Consider the following 26,705-nt stretch of genomic DNA (forward strand, 5'->3'; position numbering starts at 1 on the left):
AAAAGAAATAGAATATGAGATAAATACATATGCTTCCATTAAAAGAGTGAAAAACTCCTGGTAAAATTAATTTTAATAACATACTTTACCTCAGTATATTCAAAAATTTATCATTTAAACTTTCAATTAACATAAAAATTTAGACATTTATATATTCTTTTTACAAAGTCTTTGAAATCACCTGTTTTATATTTGTAGCATATGTCAGTTTGAATGCTAAATTTTCATCTTATAAATTTGACATACACATAAGTTTCACAAGGTTTGCAGTTGAAAAAGTAGATTCAAATACCCAAGTTTTCTAGTAGCTGAATTGTTAGCTTTTTAAAAGCTTTATTGAGGCATAACTAATGAAAACTAAATTACACATATTTAAATTGTACAATTTGATGTTCTCACTTGTGTATATGTCAAGAAACAATCTTGGGTGAACATACCCATCATCCTTAAATGTTTCCTAATTCTCTCTTTCAATCAATTTGCCCCACCTTTTGTCCACCTACATGGCCATGCAACCACTGACCTGCTTCCTGTCATTAGTTTGCATTTTCAATAATTTTATATAGATGGAAGAATACAACATGTATTCTTTTTTTAAATCTGGTTTCTTTCACCCAAGCTGATTATTTTAAGATTCAATCATGTGGTGTGTGCATCATTAGTTCACTCTTTAATTGTTGATTATTATTCCCCTATATGAACAAAAACTTTTTATCCATTCACCTGTTAATGAACATTTAGTTTGTTTCTCCTTTTAGGCTGCTATAAACATGCATGTAAAATTTTTGTAAGGATAAGTGCTATCACTCCTCTTGGGCAAAGACTTATCAGAATAGTTGGATAATAGGGCAGGTGTATGTTTAAAAAAGCTGCCAAAGTGTTTTCCAAAGTGGCTGTACTATTTTACAGTCCTACCATCAATGTATGATTGTTCCTTTATCTCCATATCTTTGCCAATAATTCTTATTCTACAGAGTGTGAAATACCTCATTTTGGTTTTAATATGCATTTCCTGAATGATGTATGATTTTGAGCAGCTGTTCACATATATATTGAATGTTCATGTATGAGTTTTGTTGAAATATCAGGCTCACATCTTTTGTTCATTTTGTGATCAAATCATTTGTCTTTTAAATGTTTTGTATATGCTGGATAAAAGTCCATTAATGGATAAATGATTTGCAACTATTTCCTTTTAGGCTGCTGCTTGTCTTTTCATTTTTTTCATGGTCTCTTTCAAAGTGTTAAGGTTTTGAATTTTGTTGAGACCCAATTTATTCATTTTTAAGTTTTATGGATTGCACTGTTGACTTAGTATCTAAGAAATCTTTGCCTAACTCTTAGTCTCAAATACTTTCTCTTATTTTTTTTTTCATAAAATGTTATTGGAATAGCTCTCGCATTTAGGTCTATAATATTTTGAAGCAATTTTTTTGTGTGTGCATGCCCAACTGTCCAAGTACCATTTATTAAACAGACATCTTTCCCTTCCACAATGAATTGTTTTAACATTTTTTTATAAAATCTGTTCCCTATAAATATAACAACTATTTCTGCACTCTCAATTCTTTTCCATTGTTTCAAAACTATTTACCATGCAATAACTTAAGATATTTTTCTAAAAGTCTACTCACATTTTTTTTTTTACTATTGAAATCCTTTAATAGTTTCCCTTTTAAGGAAAAGTTACATCAAAATCTCCTGCATGCTAAATTTATAGGTGCTACACAGACTAATTGAATGAGATTCTTTAGGAAAACACAATTTTAATGAAATTGTGTTAGATTAATATAATAAGAATCATAACAGTTTTAGCAGAAAGCCAGAGAACAATATTGTTAAAATAGTTACTTACCACTTCTAAATACTGAAATACACAAATATATAGTAATGTAATTTAACTTTGATCTAGATGTTTACATCAATCATGATTCAATTCTATGATCAAATTAACTGGGCTTATTAGGTGTATAAAAATTACAATATTTTATGAAATATCTATTTTTTTAACTGAAAAAACTGCTCAAATTTTATGTAATGTGCTAATTACTGTCTTTTATTTAAGGTTACCTTTTTAGTTTATATAAATATTATGATCTCAAAATATGTCCTTTGAGATTAGGATTAATTAACTTATTGAGGCTCAGTATTGCCAACTTTACAAATATCATGACAATTTTCTCAGACGGGAGATACCCATTTGCTGCTTTAAATGAAAGATTACTTACTGCTCTTTTTCTAGAACACCCTGTAATCCAAGGCACAGTAAGGTTTCCTGAAATCTGTGGAAACAACAAATGGAATCTCAGTAAGGTATGCATTGATACTATTTGGAATGCTGATCAACACCAAAGAATTCACACAAGATGTCAAGATAGGTCTGCATTCAGAGCATATCCCCTATGTGGACAAATGCTGTTACCTTATTGAAGGAAAGAGATTTAAAAGGCCTTCCTTCATTGCAAAATTCAAAAAGTACTGTAGTTCCTCTGAAAATTCAAGAAAATTTTGAGGACGTTTTATGGGCCTGGAAATATGATTTGGAAATCTATGGAAAATAAAATATTATTATAATAAAACTTCATTGCTCTGTGGAATAAATGAGGTACAATCATCAAAAGATTACCTACAGTCATTGTACTGTATATTGGCTATCTACCTTTATTCATCTTACATAACTACAAGGCACTTTTTAAGTAGAAACTACTAAGGTTGAATAGATAGTAACATCATATTACATCAGCATTGCCACATAAGGAGATAGACGCTACTCTCATAGGGTTCCAGGGAGTGATTCCAGAGACCAAAGTGTTTCTGGGACCAATGATTTTGGTTAGCCTATGTTACCACACCTTTTCCTAAGACATGCAAAGATTGGAGAGTACTCAAAACTCTCCACTTGTCCACTCCTTCCCTACTAAACATATAGCTCTCAAGAGACTGACAAATCAGCTTTTCTCAGTGGTAGTGGTGAAGGAATGTGGTATTCAATAAAAGATTCAATAAAGCATTTTTTGGTTTTGATAAACTATATTCAGCATCTGTATTATGCTTATTTATAAGAAGTGATGCTCAAAAAGTCAAGGTAAGTTGTAAAGTAATATTTTATTGAAATTCCAGGTAAATAATTACTGTCCCTGACTATCAGACTTGCCATTTTACTTTAATTTAAATACATCAATATGCTAAGAACCGGTTAAAAATTACACAAACTCCAAATAATACTTGTAAGGAATATTTTACTCAAATTAAAATCCCATATTAAGGTATAATAGCAATTAACTCAAATGCTTGAGGACATAAGAAGGTTTGAATAATTGATTTTTAATGGTGAATAGAGAATTAAAAATTTCTACAGAAAAATACTTCAAAAGTTATATCTTCTTATCCTATCATTAATACTTGGTATAAGATACAATGTTTGCAATTTAAATTGATTGTTAGTCTCAATGAAGGAGGTAAATCTGCTAAAATAGTCATATAATATACTCTTGAAAAAACAGAGATATCCAACTGGATATATGTATATTGAAGGACTGATGTTAAAGCTGAAACTCCAATACTTTGGCCACCTCATGCGACGAGTTGACTCACTGGAAAAGAGTCTGATGCTAGGAGGAATTGGGGGTGGGAGGAGAAGGGGACGACAGAGAATGAGATGGCTGGATGGCATCACCGACTCGATGGACATGAGTTTGAGTGAACTCCGGGAGTTGGTGATGGACAGGGAGGCCTGTGATTCATGGGGTTGCAAAGAGTCGGACATGACTAAGCAACTGAATTGAACTGAACTGAACTGAACTGAATTTTACCTATAACTGAGGATATTTTAAAACTCATTATGTTAAGTTGCTGGAGAAAATATGTTAAACCAAATGAGTTACACCTCCATAAACTAGTAACTACTCAAAAGGAAGGAAAGTTATGACAAACCTAGACAGCATATTAAAAAGCAGAGAAGTTACTTTGCCAACAAAGGTCCGTCTAATCAAGGCTATGGTTTTTCCAGTAGTCATATATGGAGGTGAGAGTTGGACTATAAAGAAAACTGAGTGCCGAAGAATTGATGCCTTTGAACTGTGGTGTTGGAGAAGACTCTTGAGAGTCCCTTGGCCTGCAAGGAGATCCAACTAGCCCATTCTAAAGGAGATCAGTCCTGGGTGTTCATGGGAAAGACTGATGCCAAAGCTGAAACTCCAATACTTTGGCCACCTGATCTGAAGATTTGATACATTTGAAAAGATCCTGATGTTGGGAAATATTGAAGGCAGGAGGAGAAGTGGATGACAGAGGATGAGATTGTTAGATGGCATCACCGACACAATGTACATGAGTTTCGGTGGACTCCGGGAGTTGGTGATGGACAGGGAGGCCTGGTGTGCTGCAGTTCATGGAGTCACAAAGAGTCGGACATGACTGAGCGACTGAACTGAGCTGAACTCAAAAATTAATGTGAAACAAATGATGTATACAATAAACAAGGTAATTGGATTTCTGGAAAAATGGACCTATACATTTAAGAATATAAAATGTAGATTCACTAGAGGGCAGACAAAAGAAGTTAGAACTACAGTCTCACATCCTCCATAATGAAAATCACAATCACACAAAGTTAATCAGAATGAGAAGGCAGAAGATTATATCCCAGATGCAGGAACAAGATAAAACACCAGAAAAACAACTAAAGGAACTGGAAATTGGCAAACTTCCAGAAAAATAGTTCAGAATGATGATAGTGAATATGATCCAGGATCTTGGAAAAATAACAGAGAGGATGCAAGAAATGGTTACCTAGACCTAGAAGACCTAAAGAGCAAACACACAGAAAAAAATAATACACTATAATGAATCAATTAAAGACAGAAAAACAGATAAGTGACTTGGAAGACAGAATGGTGGAAATCACTGCTGCAAAATAGAATATAGAAGAAAATAATGGAAAGAAATGGAAACAGACTAAGAGACCTCTAGAACCACATTAAACACATCAGCATTTGCATATCAAGGATCCCCGAAGGAGAAAAGAGAGAGAAAGGACAGAGAAAATATTTGATGAAATAATAGCTGAAAATTTCCCCAACATGGGAAAGAAAAACATCAACCAAGTCCAGGAAATGCAGAGTCCTAGACAGGATAAACCAAAGGAGGAACACATCAGGACATATAATAATCAAACTGACAAAAATTAAAGACAAAGATAAAATATTAAAAGTAACAAGGGAAAAACAACAAATAATATACAAGGGAACTGCTATAAGGTTATCAGGGAATTTCTGAACAGAAATTCTACAAGCCAGAAGGGAATGACATGATATATTTAAAATGATGAAAGGGGAAAGCCTACAATCAAAAATACTCTAGACAGCAAGACTCACATTCAGATTTGATGGAGAAATCAAAAGCTTTCCAGACAAGCAAAAGTTAAGAGAATTCAGCACCAGCAAGTCAGATATACAACAAATACCAAAGGAACCTATTTAGGCAGGAAACACAAGAGAAGGCAAAAACCTACAAAAAATAAACCCAAAACACTTAAGAAAATGGTAATAAGGTCATGCATGTCAATAATTACCTTAAATGTAAACGGATTAAATGCACCAACAAACCAAAAGACATAAACTGGTTGGGTGGATGCAAAAACAAGACACATGTATATCCTGTCTACAAGTGACCCACCTCAGACCTAGGGACACTTACAGACTGAAAGTAAGGGGATAGGAGAAGGTATTCCATGCAAATGAAAATCAAAGGAAAGCTGGAGTAGCAATACTCATATCAGACAAAATAGATTTAAAAAAAAAAAGACTTACAGAGACAAAGAAGGACAGTACATGATGATCAAGTATTCAACTCAAGAATAAAAATTACAAATATATATATATATATACACCCAACATAGGAGCACCACATAATATAAGGCAAACACAAACAAGAATAAAGAGAGAAATCAACAGTAATACAATAATAGTGGGAGATTTCAACTCCCCACTTTTATCAAAGGACTGATCATCCACACAGAAAACTAATAAGGAAACACAGGCCTAAATGACACTTTAGACTGGATGGACTTAATTGATAATTTTAGAGCATTCCACCCAAAAGCAGCAGACTATGCATTCTTCTCAGAACATTCTCCAGGAATGAGCACATGCCGGACCACAAGGAAAACTTTGGCAAAGTAAAGAAAATTGAAAACATATCAAGCATGTATTCTCACTACAGTGTTATGAAATTAGAAAAAAAAAAACAACTACAAGATGACGGACCTAAATGGTGAAGGAATAGGATGGGGAGACCACTTTCTCCCCCACAAATTCATCGAAAGATTATTTGAATGCTGAGCAAATTCCACAAAACAACTTCTGAATGCTGGCAGAGGACACCAGACACCCAGAAAGACAGCCCATTGTCTTTGAAAGGAGATGTTTTATCATCAGTGCTGTAGGGATGGAGACATCTTGAGGCTACTGTAAGATTAAGACTGAAAACCAGAGGCAGGAGGCTTAAATACAAAACCTGAGAACATCAGAAAACTCCTGACTCCAGGGAACATTAATTGATAAAAGCTCATCCAAAAACCTCCATACCTACACTGAAACCAAGCTCCACCCAAGGGCCAGAAAGTTCCAGAGCAAGACATACCACACAAAATCTCCAACAACACAGGAATATAGCCCTGAACTTTAATATACAGGCTGCCCAAATTCGCACCAAACTGCCAGAATACAGAAAGGCCACCCCAAACACAGCAATCTAAACAAGAAGAAAAGGCAGAGAAATATTCAGCAGGTAAAGGAACATGATAAATGCCCACCAATCCAAACAAAAGAGGAGATAGAGAGTCTACCTGAAAAATAATTCAATATAATGATAGGAAAAATGATCCAAAATCTTGAAAACAAAATGGAGTTACAAATAAATAGCCTGGATACAAGGATTGAGAAGATGCAAGAAATGTTTAACAAGGAACTAGAAGAAAGAAAAGAGTCAATCAATAATGAATAATGCAATAAATGAGATCAAAAACACTCTGGAGGGAACCGACAGTAGAATAAATGAGGCAGAAAATAGGCTAAGTGAGGTGCAAGGTAGAACGGGGGAAATAAATGAAGCAGAGAGGAAAAGAGAAAAAAGAATAAAAAGAAATGAGGACAGTCTCTGAGACCTCTGGAACAATGTCAAACGCCCCAACATTCAAATCATAGGAGTCCCAGAAGAAGACAAAAAGACCATGAGAAAATACTTGAGGAGATAATAGTTGAAAACTTCCCTAAAATGAGGAAGGAAATAGCCACCCAAGTCCAAGAAACCAAGAGAGTCCCAAACAGAATAAACCCAAGGTGAAACCCTGCAAGAAACGTATTAATCATGAAGATCAAACACAAAGAACAAATATTAAAAGAAGCAAGGGAAAAACAACAAATAAAATACAAGGGAATTCCCATAAGGATAACCGCTGTTCTTTCAATAGAAACTCTCCAGGCCAGAAGGGAATGGTAGGACATACTTAAAGTGATGACAGAGAAAAACCTACAACCCAGATTACTGTATCCAGCAAGGATCTCATTCAAATATGAAGGAGAAATCAAAAGCTTTACAGACAAGAAAAAGCTGAGAAAATTTAGCACCACCAAACCAGCTCTTCAACAAATGCTAAAGGATCTTCCCTAGACCGGAAAACAGAAAAGGTGTATAAACTCGAACCCCTAAAAAGTAAATGGCAACAGGATCATCCTTATCAATAATTACCTTAAATGTAAATTGGTTGAATGTTCCAACCAAAAGACAAAGACTGGCTGAATGGATACAAAAACAAGAGCCATATATATGCTGTCTACAAAAGACCCACTTTGAAACAAGGGATACATACAGATTGAAAGTGAAGGGCTGGAAAAAGATATTTCACGCAAATGGAGACCAAAAAAAAGCAGGAGTAGCAATACTCAAATCAGATAAAATAGATTTTAAAACAAAGGCTGTGAAAAGAGACAAAGAACGACACTTCATAATGATCAAAGAATCAATCCAAGAAGCTATAAAATTATAAATATATATGCACCCAACATAGGAGCACCACAATATGTAAGGCAAATGCTAAAAATTATGAAAGGGGAAATTAACAGTAATATTAAAATTATTAGTAAAATCCCACAATAGTGGGAGACTTTAGCGTCACACTCACACATATGGATGGATCAATGAAACAGGAAATTAACAAGGAAGCACAAACTTTAAAAGATACAATGGACCAGTTAGACCTAATTGAAATCTATAGGACATTTCACCCCAAAACAATGAATTTCATCTTTTTCCTCAAGTGCACACGGAACCTTCTCCAAGATAGATCACGTCCTGGGCCATAAATACAGTCTTGCTAAATTCAAAAAAATTGAAATCATTCCAAGCATCTTTTCTGATCACAATGCAGTAGGATAAGATGCCAACTAAAGTAAAAAAAAAAAAAAAAAACTATTAAAAATTCCAACATATAGAGGCTAAGCAACACAATTCTGAATAACCAAAAAATCAAAAAAGAAATTAAAATACACATAGAAACGAATGAAAATGAAAACAAAATAACCCCAAACTAATGAGAGTGGTAAGGGGAAGGTTCATAGCAATAAAAGCTTACCTCAAGAAATAAGAAAAAAGTCAAATAAATAATCTAACTCTACACCTAAAGGAACTACAAAAGGAAGAAATGAAGAACCCTTAGGTTAGTAGAAGGAAAAAAAAAATCATAAAAATTAGGGCAGAAATAAATGCAAAAGAAACAAAAGAAACCATAGCAAAAATCAACAAAGCTAAAAGCTGGTTCTTTTAGAAGATGAATAAAATAGACAAACCATTAGCCAGATTCATCAAGAAACAAAGGGAGAAGAATCAAATCAACCTAATTAGTAACGAAAATAGAGAAATCACAACGGACAACAAAGAAATACAAAGGATCACAAGAGACTACTATCAGCAACTATATGCCAATAAAATGGACAACTTGGAAAAAATGGACAAATTCTTAGAAAAGCATAACTTTCCAAAACTGAACCAAGAAGAAATAAAAATTTTTAACAGACCCATCACAAGCACAGAAATCAAAACTATAATAAGAAATATACCAGCAAACAAAAGCCCAGGACCAGTCAGCTTCAAAGCTTAATTGTACCGAAAATTTAGAGAAAAGCTAACACCTAGAGAATGAGATGGCTGGATGGCATCACCGACTCGATGGACGTGAGTTTCAGTGAACTCCAGGAGTTGGTGATGGACAGGGAGGCCTGGCGTGCTGTCGTTCATGGGGTCGCAAAGAGTCAGACACGACTGAGCGACTGAACTGAACTCATTCTATTCTAACTCTTCTAGAAAATTGCTGAGGAAGCTAAACTTCCAAACTCATTCTATGAGGCCACCGTCACCCTAATACCAAATCCAGACAAATATGCCAGAAAAAAAGAAAACTATAGGCCAATATCACTTATGAACATAGATGCAAAAATCCTTAACAAAATTCTAGCAAACAGAATCCAACAGAATATTAAAAAGATCGTACATCATGACCAAGTGGGTTTTACCCAGTGATGCAAGGATTCTTTAATATCTGTGAATCAATCAACCACATTAATTAACGGGAAGATAAATACCATATGATTATCTCAATAGATGCAGAGAAAGCCTTTGACAAAATTCAACATCCATGTATGATAAAATCCCGCCAGAAAGCAGGAACATAAGGAACATACCTCAATATAATGAAAGCTATATATGACAAACCCACAGCAAACATTGTCCTCAATGGTGAAAAATTGAAAGTACTTCCCCTAAAGTCAGGAAAAAGACAAGGGTGTCCACTCTGACCACTATGATTCAACGTAGTTTTGGAAGGTTTAGCCACAGCAAACAGAGAAGTAAAAGGAATAAAAGGAATCCAGACTGGAAAAGAAGTAAAACGCTCACTGTTTGCAGATGACATGATCCTCTACATAGAAAATCCTAAAGACTCCACCAGAAAATTACTGGAGCTAATGATTATGGTAACTTTTCAGGATATAAAATCAACACACAGAAATCCCTTGCATTCACATACACTAATAACGAGAAAACAAAGAGAAATTAAGGATATAATTCCATTCACCATCGCAATGAAAAGAATAAAATACTTAGGAATAAATTGACCTAAAGAATCAAAAGACCGACATACAGAAAACTATAAAACACTGATGAAAGAAATCAAAGAGGACACAAATAGATGGAGAAATATACCATGTTCATGGATCAGAAGAATCAATATAGTGAAAATGAGTATAATACCCAAAGCAAACTAGACATTCAATGCAATCCATAGCAAGCTATCAATGGTATTTTTCAGAGAACTAGAAGAAAGAATTTCACAATTTGTATGGAAATACAAAAACCTCGAATAGTCAATGCAACTATTCAAGAAGAATTGATCTGGAGGAATCAACCTGCCTGACTCCAGGCAGTACTACAAAGCCACAGTCACCAAGACAGTATGGTACTGGCACAAAGAGAGAAATACAGATCAATGGAAAAAAATAGAAAGCCCAGAGGTAAATCTACAAACCTATGGACAACTTATGTTTTACAAAGGAGGCAAGAATATACAATGGAGAAAAGACAATCTCTTTAACAAGTGGTGCTGGGAAAACTGGTCAACCACTTGTAAAAGAATGAAGCTAGAACACTTTCTAATACCATACACAAAAATCAACTCAAAATGGATTAAAGATCTAAACGTAACACCAGAAACTATAAAACTCAAAGAGGAAAACATAGGCAAAACACTCTCTGGCATAAATCACAGCAGGATCCTCTATGACTCACCTCCCAGAGTAATGGAAATAAAAGCAAAAATAAACAAATCGGACCTAATTAAACTTAAAAGCTTTCACACAACGAAGGAAGCTATAAGCAAGATGAAAAGTCAGCCTTCAGAATGGGAGAAAGTAATAGCAAACGAAGCAAATAATTAATCTAAAAAATATACAAGCAACTCCTGCAGTTCAATTCCAGAAAAATAAACGACCCAATCAAAAAATGAGCCAAAGAACTCACAGACATTTCTCCAAAGAAGACATTCAGATAGCTAACAAGCACATGAAAAGATGCTCAACATCACTCATTATCAGAGAAATACAAAGCAAAACCACAATGAGGTACCATTTCATGCCAGTCAGAATGGATGCTATCCAAAAGTCTACAAACAATAAATGCTGCAGAGGGTGTGGAGAAAAGGGAACCCTCTTACACTGTTGATGGGAATGCAAACTAGTACAGCCACCATGGAGAATAGTGTGGAGATTCCTTAAAAAACTGGAAATAGAACTGCCATTCGACCCAGCAATCCCACTGCTAGGCATATACACCAAGGAAACCAGAATTGAAAGAGACACATGTACCCCAGTGTTCATCACAGCACTGTTTACAATAGCCAGGACATGGAAGCAACCTAGATGTCCATCTGCAGACGAATGGATAAGGAACCGGTAATACATATACACAATGGAGTATTACTCATCAATTAAAAAGAATACATTTGAATCAGTTCTAATGAGGTGGATGAAACTGGAGCCTATTATACAGAGTGATGTAAGTCAGAAAGAAAAACACCAATACAGTATACTAATGCATATATATGTAATTTATAAAGATGATAATGATAACCCTGTATACGAGACAGCAAAAGAGACACAGATGTACAGAACATTCTTTTGGGCTCTGTGGGAGAAGACGAGGGTGGGATGATTTGGGAGAATGGCATTGAAACATATATATTATCATATGTGAAATGAATCGCCAGTCCAGGTTCAATGCATGCTACAGGATGCTTGGGGCTGGTGTACTGGGATGGATAAGAGGGATGGGTTGGGGAGGGAGGTGGGAGGGAGGGGGAACACATGTACATGTACACCCCGGGCAGATTCATGTCAATGTATGGCAAAACCAATACAATAATGTAAAGTAGTTAGCTTCCAATTAAAATAAATAAATTTTAAAAAGAAAAAGAAAAAAAGAAGTAATACAAATGAACTTACAAAACAGAAAGAGAGTCACAGGCTCATGGTTGCTGGGAGAAAGATGGAGGGAAAGGATAGTTAGGGAGTTTGGGATGGATATATGCACACTGCTATATTTAAAAAGGATAACCAACAAGAACCTACTACGTAGTTCATGGAACTCTGCTCAATGTTATGTGGCAGCCTGGATAGAAGGGGGCTTGGGGGAGAAAGTATATATAGGTATGTAATGCTGAATCCCTTCACTATTCATCTGAAACTATTATAAGACTGCTAATTGGCTATACACCAATACAAAATAAAAACTTTGAAAACTAAAAATTAAATAAAAAAGAATATAAAATGTGGTTTCTTGATTAAATCACTTGAATGTAACCCAGAAAATGGAAAACTCCAATATGCACCTTAGCATTCAAATATTATATATTACATGTGATTCAGGAAAAATCATTTTTTGCTTTATAACTCTGTGACACCAATTATGTGATACTAAAATTCTGTGTTAAACTACCCTGTACTCTTATTTCAAATAAATTCTTCAGTTCCTTATGTTTATGCTAGAACTCAGGAATGGTCAAGCATAGTAGCTAATTTGCAGCTTTTTTAATAATCATAGTACCATATAAATGTTTCTCTCAAATTTGCAAAGTTTTCTTTGGTGCATTAGTGATGACAAGGTTTCCCTCTCATAAGAAGCTATAAAATACAGTATTTCAAATGAGTCGGGTAATATCACTCAAGTGATACTGAAGTTCCAAAAACAGTTTTCAACACTTTGGCTTTGAAAATTGCAAAATGAATCCACAAGACGACAAGACTGATTTAACAAACATATTAAAACTTACATATCCAAATGAGTACTGTGTGTTTCAAAGTAAAAAATTTAGGAAGTTATAAAGTCATTACAATGATGCCACATTATTGAAAGCAACTTGGGATTTCTTTTTGGGGGGAGTTGTTAGTTCATGACTCATCCAGATATTCTGTCTTAATCATATTCCTTTTGTTTAACTAAAAATATAACAGCTCAATTTGAACATCCATATTATTCAATAAATATGGTTCAGAATGAATTCTGTTTTCCAAAATCAAGTTTTCCCTCAAATGATGAAGGTTTGTCACCACTGAAAGCACTGAAAAGAACCCCACAGGAACTTAAAGCAATTGTAAAAGAACTTCAAAAACTCTTCACAATTTGGACATTATTGAAATTGATGTAAATAAATAAAACTTTCCAAGGTAACTAATTTTAATTCTGTTCAAATATTTATCAAACATCTCTGTACTAGGTGCTGTTATAGGTGTTACAAGAAACAAAAAGATGGGTAAAACATAATTTCTTGGGTGAGAAGAATTATGATCTTAGAGGAAAAGATAAGACATGTGCATGAATGACTGTAATACAAAGTAAACTATGATAAATGACACAAGGGAGGTACAATAAATGAAGTGCAGCAGGAGAAGGCAATGGCAAGCCACTCCAGTACTCTTGCCTAGAAAATCCCATAGATGGAGGAGCCTGGTAGGATACAGTCCGTGGGGTCACTAAGGGTCGGACACGACTGAGCGACTTCACTTTCACTTTTCACTTTCACACATTGGAGAAGGAAATGGCAACCCACTCCAGTGTTCTTGCCTGGAGAATCCCAGGGACAGGGGAGCCTGGTGGGCTGCCGTCTATGGGGTCACACAGAGTCGGACACGACTGAAGTGACTTAGCAGCAGGAGTTCAAGACATGGAAAATTGCATCACTTGTGGATTTATATCTCAGCTAAATGTTAAAAGATGAGCAAAACTTTGATAGAAATAGAAAAGCATTCCATGGGGTAAAGAATGGCATGAACACTGCCATTATAAAAAGATAGGGATAGTTTGGGGATGATCAATTCAGATAGATCCAGAAAAGGAGTTAGGGTCACTTGGTTGAGTGCATGAATGCCAAGGTATATGTATATCTAATTTTGTAGAAAATAAGGAGTCATTGAAAGTTTTTAAGCAGATGAATTATATGTTCAGAATTGTAGTTTTATACATAAGGATGATTAATGTGATTAAATGTATATAGTTAAGTATACTGAATTAAGTATGGGAACTTTTACAATAATTTAGGCAAGAGATAACCTAGGCTTGGAACAAGGTGAGAAGAGGTGGGAATTGAGAAGAGAAATATAAAACATATTTCTAAAAAAGGTCTTGTGCGTGGGATACAAGAAAACTAAACAATCTGGAGATTACTGAAATAGTCTTTTAATGGTCATCATAAAACTCTCTCCACAAATGGTTACCTGCTCAAACTAATGGAGAATTGGAAAGTCACAACTTTGAATATGAATTAAGAAAGTGCCTAATGTTGGAAAGCTGCTTCTCTTGGCTAAGAGTGGATACACTAAAGTATATATATAACACACTAATTTGGATGTAAAATGGAGTCACATCATACAGATAATTAAGATGTATAAATTCAACTATAAAACACTCATCTTTCTCTGAGCTATTTAAATCCTAAATGATGATGCTGTTAAAGTTCTGCCCTCAATGAGTCAGCAGATTTGGAAAACTTAGCAGTGGCCACAAGACTGAGGAAAAAGTCAGTTTTCATTCCAATTTCAAAAAAAGGTAATGCCAAAGAATGTCCAAACTACCATACGATTGCACTCATTTTGCATGATAGTAAGATTATGCTCAAAATCCCTTAAGCTAGGCTTCAGCAGTATAACCATAAAGAAAGCTGAGTGACAAAGAAATTATGCTTTCAAATTGTGGTGCTGGAGAAGACCCTTGAAAGTCCCTTGGACAGAAAGGAGATCAAACCAGTCAATCTTAATGGAAGAAATGATGCTGAAGCTGAAGCTTTAGTACTTTGGCCATCTGATCTGAAGAGCCAACTCATTGGAAAAGACCCTGATGCTGAGAAAGATTGAGGGCAAGAGGAGGAGGGGATGACAGAGGATGAGATGGTTGGACAGCATCACCACCAACTCAATGGACATAAGTTTGAGCAAACTTTGGGAGAAAGCAGGGAAGCCTGTTGTGCTGCAGACCATGAGATTTCAAAGAGTCAGACACCACTTAGCAACTGGAACAACAATAACCTTTCTCATACTTAAAACAGACACCATATATCATAATATTAGTTATAAATTATATATACATTAACATACATAGTTATATGTTCACAAGAAAGCATGCACATAGTTCCTTTTATGGGTGACTTAAGGAATTTTTAAAGGAAATCTCATTATATTTAATTATATACCATTTAAACCTTACATATCCTTCTGCTGGCGGCTCAGCTGGTAAAGAATCCAGAATTCATTGGTGTAACAAAGCTCCTATCTGAAATATACTATATTTTAGATAAGCCAGAAAATTAAGTATATTATTAGTTAACATGTGTTTATACAGAATTTGATTATCTGAAACATTCAGATAATAGCCATACCTCTCAGTAAACTTCAGCAGTAAGCAATTCACAAATTGATGCTGTAGCTTTCCATCAATTGCTTTGGTATCAGTTGAGCATTAAAACCTGTCTAGCATTCTGCTATAATCAGCAAGGCTTCCTAGACTTTTTTCAATTATGCAATCAATAAATATATACTAATTGATGGGTCAAATTAACTTGTTCCTTTATTGTTCACTAGCTTCACTTGCCAAAATTCAACAAAGGCCAAGAGTGGAAATATAGAATAGGCAGTTGAGAGGAAGGGAATAAGTTGTTTCTGGTTGAGAATAATGTGTCCTGGAGTGAAGAAGAAAAGAAAAAATATTTCCCTCTTTTCTCTCTACCAAGTGTAGAAAAGCTATCAGGAAGTAAATAATCTTTACATTTGAAATTTTAATTACAACTTTTGGCCAGGTAACTAACACATTTTTTAAGCATATGTATTTTTTCTCTATTAAGTCATACGAAATTAGTGTTTGGAGATGTTTACTAGCCTGAAAAATTCTTGTAGTTGACAACCAAAATGGTATTTCCAGGGAAACTTGAATTCCAAGACACTTCACTGGAATTATAAAAGTATTCACAGATGACATAACAAATCTGGTTTTACCATACTGATTTTAGAGATATTGCCTATTAAAAATAATGGAGGAATATAGTAAACAATATACATTAATATGTGTTTTAATGCCAAGGACCTGGGGAATATAGAAATACATATCTCTATCCCTTGAAATTATGCCTTTTAAAATATTTTAAAATTTTGTCTTAATGTTTCTTGTGTAAAAAAATATTGAGAAAATATAAGCATTCTTTACTAACTTTAGAAAATAAATTGTCAGATGTATATTTAAGTTTTATATATATATATATAAACACACACACAACTGAAATTAAAAGTTTTATTACATGCATATTCAGAGATACACTTCTTTAAAAAAAAAACAGCAAAACATTTATAGCTTTTATCAAACTACAATATTCTCTGCTTTGGACTAGTATTCTTAACATGAATCATGGTTTCCTGTCTTTGCTTTGCACATGGGTCCTTGCTGAGCCAAATGATCAGCACTTTAAAAGACATCAAACACCCTGGTAGTTCATTGCTGATAGTAGTTTATGCACTGATACATTTACTATGTAACTTAAAAGACAAACAGCAAAGACAACAACAAGATGGATTAAGCAGACTTACAGTCACATTCCCTTACCCCGGAAACATTAAATTAACAGATAGAAATGGAAAAGAACAACATCACTGTAGCTCTAGAAATTAGTTCAAGATGTTACAGCAATCAAACAAAGAAAAAAATCAAGAAAAAGCCACATAAAGAATCCGCCTGCAATGCAGGAGATGCAAGAGACACGGGTTCAGTCCCTGGGTTGGGAAGATCACCTGGAGGAGGAAATGGCAACTCACTCCAGTATTTTTGCCAGGAAAATCTCATGGACAGAGGACTCTGGTGAGCTACAGCCCATCGTGTTGCAAAGAGTCAAACATGACCTGCAGGAGCACACAAAAATGTAGGACATTTCATGGCATTTAAAAAATGTTATACTCTCTTCCTTGTGTGGCATGACATGGATTGCAGAAACTGTTGATTTGGTCACTAGTCCCCTTATGTGAACCAAAGAGAGCAGAATAGAGTGAATTTACAACATTCTATCTCGACTTTGGGCTGCCTGAGAGATTCATCTCTTTAGCTCCTAAGCTGGAGTTCACACAGCCAAGAGTGGCATAGCTCATATCTCAGGCTAGGGAAAGTGGCAGGAAGCAGCAGGCAAGACTCAAGAAATTAGCAAGAAAGAGATTACTGATGCATACACTAGAGCTTCCAAGGGTCTAAGAGAAACAAAAACGAGACTCTTTGGGAAATAAAACTATTTAAATGTAGCCATGTACAGAGGGAAATCAGCACAAAGCATGCACACAGAACCAGAGGCGACACATGCCCAAGAAAAGCCTACAAAGACCTTAAGCCTATACACCAGTCTAATTAGTGAAGGTCTTCAAATGTGAAGACAGACGGCAAAGACTTGGGGAGGTGATTATTTGTTCAAGTGCCCAATTTAAAAAGTCACAAAATATGCAAAGAAATAAGAATATATCAGTCATTCAAAATAATAAAATAAAAGTCCAGAAAAATGTCCCTGAAGAAACATGAACATTGGAATTACTAGGCAAATACTTTAAAAGAATTATCTTAAATATATTCAATGAACTAAAGAAAAAAATACAAAGAGATGAAAACAATCAGAGTGACAATATATGTACAAAATGAGTATATCAACAAAGAGACAGAAATTACAAAAGGAACCAAACAGAAATTTTGAAGTTGAAAATAAATTAACTGAAAAATTCATTGAAAGTTTTCAAAAGAAGATAAAAGAGAAGATCACTGAACTTGAAAAGAAGTCATTTGATGTTATGAAGATTTAGGAACAAAGAAGGTAAAAGAATTCTTGAAAAGGTGAAAAAGGCCTGCTAGACTAATGGGACATCAATAAGCAGATAATATATACATTATAGAAGTCTCGGAAGGAAAAGATAAAGACAAAGAATCAGAGAAATGATTTGAATCAAACTTTTCAAATGTGAGAAATGTCATTGTTATACAAATTCAAGAACTTAAAAAAACAAAACAAAACTCCAAGTAGGATAATATAAAGAATTCCACACAGAAACACATTATAATCAAACTGTCAAAAGATAAGGACAAGGAAAGATTATTGGAAACAGTGAAAGTGACTCATCACACAAAGGGGATTCTTAATAAAATTATCAGAGGATTTCATGGCAGAAAGTTTGTAGGTAAGAAGGAAGTTGGATAATATATTTAAAGTGATAAAATAAAATAAAAAACTACCAAGTGACAATTATATATCTAGAAAACTGTCCTTCAATAATGAAGGAGAAATTAAAACATTTCTAGATAAATATAAACTGAGTCAATTTATTACCACTAAATTTGCTCTGCAAGAAATGCTAAAGGAAGTCCTTCAAGTTAAGATAAAAAATACTAGACATTAAATTGAAGACATATAAAATTATAACTTTCTCCAGTAAAGGTAAACACACGGACAAATATAAAAACCAGCATTGCTGTAATGTTTGGGTTGTAATTCGACTTTTCATTTTTCTAAATGAATTTATAGATGAAGGAGTAAAATGACTATAAATCCACATTAATTGGTACTCAATATATAAAAATGTAATTTGTGATGTCATTAAAATGGTATGACAGAGCTGTAAAGGATTAAAATATTTGTATGCAACTGAAGTTAAACTATTAGTAATTTAAAATGGATTGCTATAATTTTCAGACATTATATATGTAACCCCCATGGTAAACACAAGGAAAATATGTATAGAATACATAAATATATATCTAAGGGAATCAGGAAGGAAGCAAAAAGAGTTACTATTAAAAAGACAGTTAAACAGAAGAGAAGGTAGTAATTGATGAAATAAAGGACAAAAATATATAAGGCTTTCAGAAAGTAAGTAACACAAGAGACACTAGTAAGTCTTTCACTCTCAGTAATTACATGTAAATGGATTGACTTCCAAAATTATTAATAAAAGACAGGTTAAAATAATGGACAAAAAGCAAGATACAACTATAAGCTATCTACAACAGATTCACTATAGATCTAAGGAACGTTATCTTACTCCATATACAATACAAGCTTAAATGGGGCAAAGGCCTAAACATAAAAGTTAAAATTATTAACATTTTAGAAGACAATATAGCAGAATAGCTTCATGATAATGAATTTGGCAATGATTTCTTAGATATGACACCAAAAATATAAGAACAAAACAAAAACTAGATGTGTTTAACTAGATTAAAATTAAAAATTTTGTTCATCAACAGGATAATATCATTAAACAAAAAGGCAACCTGTATAATGACAGAAAATAATTGTAAGTCATATATTTGATAAAAAAATTAATATTACAATGTATAAAGAGCTCTTACAATCTTAAACAATACAAAAACAATCTGATTAAAAATGTCTAAGAACGATCAAACTAAAGGAAAAGAGGGAGTATGAAGGGAATGAAAAGTATTAAAGGAGAAAAATTACAAAAGAGACTGCAAGAAAAACAATAGAAAAATCAATGAAAAAAAATTTTTTCGAGAGCAATACATTAAAAAGAAATTTTAGGTAGATTGACTATAATGTGTTGACTGATGGCTGTCAAAGAGATATGTCCATATCCAAACAACTGAAATCTGTGAAAGTGATTTTATTTGGAATAAGGGCATATGAAGATGTATGTTAAGGATCTTGAGATGTGATCATACCAGAATATTTCAGTTCAGTTCAGCTTAGTCTCTCATTCATGTCTGACTCTTTGTGACCGCATGAATCACAGCATGCCAGGCCCCCCGTCCATCACCAACTCCCGGAGTTCACTCAAACTCATGTCCATTGAGTCAGTGATGCCATCAAGCCATATCATTCTCTGTCGTCCCCTTCTCCTCCCACACCCAATCCCTCCAAGCATTAGACCCTTTTCCAGTGAGTCAACTCGTCGCATGAGGTGGCCAAAGTATTGGAGTTTCAGTTTTAGCATCAGTCCTTCCAATGAACATCTAGGATAGAGCTCCTTTAGGATGGACTGGCATCAATTCTTCGGCGATAAGCTTTCTTCACGGTCCAACTCTCACATCCATACGTGACCACGGGAAAAACCATAGCCTTGACTAGACGGATCTTGATTGGCAAAGTAATGTCTCTGCTTTTTAATATGCTATCTAGGTTGGTCATAACTTTCCTTCCAAGGAATAAGCGTCTTTTAATTTCCTGGCTGCAATCAGCATCTGCAGTGATTTTGGAGCCCCCCAAAATAAAGTCTGGCACAGTTTCCACTGTTTCCCCATCTATTTCCCATGAAGTGATGGGACCAGAGGCCATGATCTTCGTTTTCTGAATGTTGAGCTTCAAGCCAACCTTTTCACTCTCCTCTTTCAATTTCATCAAGAGGCTTTTGAGTTCGTCTTCACTTTCTGCCATTAGGGTGGTGTCATCTGCAAATCTCAAGTTATTGGTATTTCTCCCAGCAATCTTGATTCCAGCTTGTGCTTCTTCCAGCCCAGCATTCCTCATGATGTACTCTGCATATAAGTTAAATAAGCAGGGTGACAATATACAACCTTGACACACTCCTTTTCCTATTTGGAACCAGTCTGTTGATCCATGTACAGTTCTGACTGTTGCTTCCTGACCTGCATACAGGTTTCTCAAGAGGCAGGTCAGGTGGTCTGGTATTCCCATCATTTTCAGAATGTTCCACAGTTTACTGTGATCCACACAGTCAAAGGCTTTGGCATAGTCAATGAAGCAGAAATAGATGCTCTTCTGGAACTCTCTTGCTTTCTCCATGATCCAGCGGATGTTGGCAATTTGATCTCTGGTTCCTCTGCCTTTTCTAAAACCTGCTTGAACATCTGGAAGTTCACGGTTCACATATTGCAGAAGCCAGGCTTGGAGAATTTTGAGCATGACTTTACTAGCGTGTGAGATGAGTGCAATTGTGCAGTAGTTTGAGCATTCTTTGGCATTGCCTTTCTTTAGGATTGGAATGAAGACTGACATTTTCCAGTCCTGTGGCCACTGCTGAGTTTTCCAAATTTGCTGGCATATTGAGTGAAGCACTTTCACAGCATCACCTTTCAGGATTTGAAATAGCTCAACTGGAATCCCATCACCTCCACTAGCTTTGTTCATAGTGATGCTCTCTAAGGCCCACTTGACTTCACATTCCAAGATGTCTGGCTCGAGGTGAGTGATCAGGCCATAGTGATTATCTTCTTCGTGAAGATCTTTTTTGTATCGTTCTTCTGTGTATTCTTGCCACCTCTTCTTAATATCTTCTGCTACTGTTAGGTCCATAGCATTTATGTCCTTTATCGAGCCCATCTTTGTATGAAAATTTCCCTTGGAATCTCGAATTTTCTTGAAGCGATCTCTTGTTTTTCCTATTCTGTTGTTTTCCTCTATTTCTTTGCATTGATCGCTGAAGAAGGCTTTCTTATCTCTCCTTGCTATTCTTTGGAACTCTGCATTCAGATGCTTATATCTTTCCTTTTCTCCTTTGCTTTTCGTTTCTCTTCTTTTCACAGCTATTTGTAAGGCCTCCTCAGACAGCCATTTTGCTTCTATGCATTTCTTTTCCATGGGGATGGTCTTGGTCCCTGTCTCCTGTACAATGTCACGAACCTCCGTCCAGAGTTCATCAGGCACTCTATCTATCAGATCTAGTCCCTTAAATCTATTTCTCACTTCCACTGTATAATCATAAGGGATTTGATTGAGGTCATATCTGAATGGTCTAGTGGTTTTCCCTACTTTCTTCAATTTCAGTCTGAATTTGGCAATAAGGAGTTCATGATCTGAGCCATAGTCAGCTCCCGGTCTTTTTTTTGCTAACTGTATAGAGAGAGCTTCTGCATCTTTGGCTGCAAAGAATACAATCAATCTGATTTCGGTGTTGACCATCTGGTGATGCCCATGTGTAGAGTATTCTCTCGTGTTGTGGGAAGAGGGTGTTTGCTATGACCATTGCGTTTTCTTGGCAAAACTATATTAGCCTTTTCCCTGCTTCATTCGGTGCTCCAAGCCCAATTTTGCCTGTTACTCCAGGTGTGTTTTGACTTCCTACTTTTGCATTCCAGTCCCCTATAATGAAAAGGACATCTTTTTTGGGTGTTAGTTCTAAAAGGTCTTGTAGGTCTTCATAGAACCGTTCAACTTCGGCTTCTTCAGCGTTACGGGTTGGGGCATAGACTTTGATTGCTGTAATATTGAGTGGTTTGCCTTGGAAACGAACAGAAATCATTCTGTCGTTTTTGACATTGCATCCAAGTACTGCATTTCGGATTCTTTTGTTGACCATGATGGTTACTCCATTTCTTCTAAGGGATTCCTGCCCACAGTAGTAGATATAATGGTCATCTGAGTTAAATTCACCCATTCCAGTCCATTTTAATTCACTGATTCCTAGAATGTTGACGTTCACTCTTGCCATCTCCCGTTTGACCACTTCCAATTTGCCTTGATTCATGGACGTAACATTCCAGGTTCCTATGCAATATTGCTCTTTACAGCATCCGACCTTGCTTAAAGTAAAAGATGGTCATATAATCCATTTTTTAAAAACATGGCTGCGGATTAGAAACAAATCTGGAGCTTTGTGGAAAAAAGCAATCCATGGTGGCTCAGTTGTTAAGGATCTGTCTTCAAATACAGCAGAAATGGGTTTGATCCCTGGGTGGGGAAGATCCCTTGGAGAAGGAAGTGGCAACGCCTCCAGTGTTCTTGCCTGGGAGATCCCATGGAGAGGGGATCCTGGTGGGCTACAGTCCATGTGGCTACAGTCCAAGAGTAAGATACGACTGAGTGACTAAACAACAACAATGATAATATATATATATATATATTTAATTTATGAATTTTTGCCTAGTCAAAAAATTATATTTTGGTTCCACTTGTTTAGCTTAGTATGAATAAAATACTAGATTTCTAATTTATATTCACTAAACTTTGATATAATTCAATGTATTTCGGCATCTAGTATTACGACTAAAAATCTAGAAAATGTATTATCTTGGTGACTTAAAAAAGTTTTAATGAAGCTGGAAACTTCTAGAGAATAGAAAAATATACTATGTTATAAAAAAAGGGAATTAACAATATTGCAGTATTAAAAACTACAGATTTATTCAAATTTCACAAAATTTTATGGTAATGTCCATTAATGTTTTCATACCTCATTGAAGACTCCAAATTGTATTTAAATACATTGAGCAGCTTCAGCTGCATGCAACAAAATCTGACAAATTATCTTTTCATTCTTATTCTATTACAAAAGTTTTCTAATTTTCCTTGTTATGACTTCCTAGATACTCTCATCATTTAATGTGGACATTTAACTTCCAAAGACATTGGATTTTGTTTAATGTATCTTTAATATTAATTTATCATTTTGATACTAATTTTTTCATTTAAATGCTTTCTTCTCTGTGATCACCCTCTGTGCTTTTTCCAGTCTAACTTTATTGAGGCTTTCAATGGCAAAGTCAAAGATCTCTCTCAGTAAATGTCACACTGCACTTGAAAATATGTGGGTTATTTACAAATATATCTTGATATTGATTTCTAACATAGTTTCACAGTGATAAGTAAATAGATTCTATATAATTTCTATACATTTAGACCATGAAAATTTTGATCCTTGTTTTATGTCCCTGGATATATTCCAGTGTCTCCTAGTTTACAGTCTACTGAAACTTCATAGAATTTTATACAGATGGCGAGTGAAACCATCAAATCAAAAGTCACTTGCTCCTTGGAAGAAAAGCTATGACCAACCTAGACAGCATACTAAAAAGCAGAGATATTACTTTGCCGACAAAGGTCCATCTAGTCAAAGCTATGGTTTTTTCAGTAGTCATATATAGATGTGAGAGTTGGCCTATAAAGAAAGCTGAGTGTCGAAGAACTGAGGCTTTTGAAGTGTGGTGTTGGAGAAGACTATTGAGGGTCCCTTGAACTGCAAGGAGATCAAATCAGTCAATCCTAAAGAAAATCAATCCTGAATATTCATTTGAAGGACTGATCCTGAAGCTGAAACTCCAATACTTTGGCTACCTGATGCGAAGAACTGACTCATTGGAAAAGACCCTGATACCAGGAAAGATTGAAGGCAGGAGGAGAAGGGGACGACATAGGATGAGATGGTTGGATGGCATCATCAACTCGATGGACATGAGTTTGAGAAATCTCTGTGAGTTGGTGATGGGCAGGGAGTCCAGGCATGCTGCAGTCCATGAGGTCGCAAAGAGTCAGACACGACTGAGAAACTGAACTGAATAGTAAGTCCTTACTTATAAATAACAAAATTAAATGCAAACTGATTAAATTTCCAATCAAATGAACCAGAATGGCTGAAAGGATGAAAGAACAAGATCCACTGAAAACTTGTGAGAGCCTCATTTTAGCCTAATATACACATAGACTTAGAATGAAGGGATGGAACAAAAAAAAATTTCAAGCAATTGGCAACCTAAAAAAAGCATGGTTAGCTATACTTATAATAGAAAATATAGTCTTCAAAATGAAATTGGTAAAAGGGACAATGAAAGTCATTATATAATGACAAAGGTGTGAGTCCATCAAGAAGCAATAATGATGATAAATATGTATGCACCCAACATTGGAATACCTAAATCTCTCTCTCTATATATATAAATATATAAAGCATACCGAAATGCATAAAATATATAAAGCAAACACTAACATGAGTGAAAGAAGAGATAAACAACAGTACAAGAATAGTTGAACTTTAATACCCCACTTTTAGAGAAGGATAGATCATTCTGGCAGAATATCAATAAAGAAACAAAGCATTTAACTGATACTGTAGAAAAAATGGCTGTAACAGACATATGCAGTATATTCTATTTGACAACAGAAATAAGAAAGAGCATTTATGGTCAACTAATATTTTACAAGGGAGCCAAAACTACTCAAAGGAGAAAAGATAGTTTATTACATGGTTCTGAGAAAATTGGATTTCATATGCAAAAAGGTGATGAATCTAACACTGACAAAAATTAACTGAAAATGGTCTTAAGTGTAAAACCAGAAGCCATAAGAGCCCTTCAAGAAAATAGGAAAAAATCTGACATATATCATGGCAGTAATTTTTTTATATATGGTAACTAAACCATAAGAAACAGAATAAAAAATAAATGAGACTACATCACTAAAAAACTTCTGCATAGCAAAAGAATGATCCAAAAATGATAAAATATGGAATAGGAAAAACATTTGCAAACAATGTAGCTGATAAGAGCTTTCATCCAAAACATATAAAGAACACATGAAACTTAATAGCCAAAAACTAAATAACTCAATTAAAAAAGTGTCTAATTCTTTGTGACCCCATGGACTGTAGCCCACCAGACTCCTCTGTTCATGGGATTTTTCAGGCAAGAATACTGGAGTGGGTTGCCATCGTCCTCCTCCAGGACATCTTCCCAACCTAGGGATCGAACCTGCATCTCCTGTGTCTCTTGCATTGCTGTCTGATTCTTTCCCACTGAGCCATCGAGGAAGCTCCCACACATACCAAAATGGGCAAAGGGCCTGAACAGACATTTCTCCAAAGAAAATATACAAAAGGAAGCTGAGCCATTGAAGAAGCCTCCCCCACAAAGTGAGAAAAGGACCTGAATAGACTTTTCTCCTAGACGATATACAAAAGGCCAACAGATACATAAAAATATGCTCACCATCACTAGTCACTCAGTTCAGTTGAGTTCAGTTGCTCAGTCGTGTCCGACTCTTTGTGACCGCATGAACCCCAGCACGCCAGGCCTCCCTGTCCATCACCAACTCCTGGAGTTTACCCAAACTGATGTCCACTGAGTCAGTGATGCCATCTAACTATCTCATCCTCTGTCGTCCCCTTCTCCCATTTCCTTCAATCTTTCCCATCACCAGGGTCTTTTCAAATGAATCAGCTCTTCGTGTCAGGTGGGCAAAATTCAGTTCAGTCGCTCAGTAGTGTCCGACTCTTTGCGACCCCATGAACCACAGCACGCCAGGCCTCCCTGTCAATCACCAACTCCCAGAGTTCACTCAAACTCATGTCCATCGAGTCGGTGATGTCATCCATCCATCTCATTCTCTGTCGTCCCCGTCTCCTCCCACCCCCAATCCCTCCCAGGATCAGACTTTTCCAGTGAGTCAACTCGTTTCATGAGGTGGCCAAAGTTAGGGAAGTGCAAATTAAAAACACAATGAGAGATCACCACAAGCCTATTAGAATGACCATTATCAAAAAGACAAGAGCTAACCAAATGCTGCGGAGAAGGCAATGGCACCCCACTCCAGTACTCTTGCCTGGAAAATCCCATGGATGAAGGAGCCTGGTAGGCTGCAGTCCATGGAGTTGCTGAGTTGGACACGACTGAGCGACTTCACTTTCACACATTGGAGAAGGAAATGGCAACCCACTTCGGTGTTCTTGCCTGGAGAATCCCAGGGATGAGGGAGCCTGGTGGGCTTCCATCTGTGGGGTCGCATGGAGTCAGACACGACTGGAGCGACTTAGCAGCAGCAGTAGGAGCAACCAAATGCTGAAGTGGACGTGGGAAAAAGCGAACCCTTGTACAGGGCTTTGTCGTTCATCACTAAGTCTTGTCTGACT

At 35.6% G+C, this 26,705-nt stretch overlaps 1 protein-coding gene across 1 annotated transcript in view; it reads right to left on the bottom strand.

Moving 5' to 3' along the window:
- The window catches only part of HDX (highly divergent homeobox), a 237,002-nt gene that overhangs the window by 149,291 nt on the left and 61,006 nt on the right, over positions 1–26,705 (bottom strand). Inside the window, exon 4 of the mRNA XM_055438372.2 lies at positions 2,229–2,282. Coding sequence (XP_055294347.1) covers positions 2,229–2,282 — 54 coding nt within the window. The remainder of the gene's footprint in view (positions 1–2,228; positions 2,283–26,705) is intronic.

Source organism: Moschus berezovskii, chromosome X, assembly GCF_049115385.1.
Source record: "Moschus berezovskii isolate FMDL1 chromosome X, NW_MosBer_1.0, whole genome shotgun sequence".
In the NCBI taxonomy this organism is placed as follows: Eukaryota; Metazoa; Chordata; class Mammalia; order Artiodactyla; family Moschidae; genus Moschus; species Moschus berezovskii.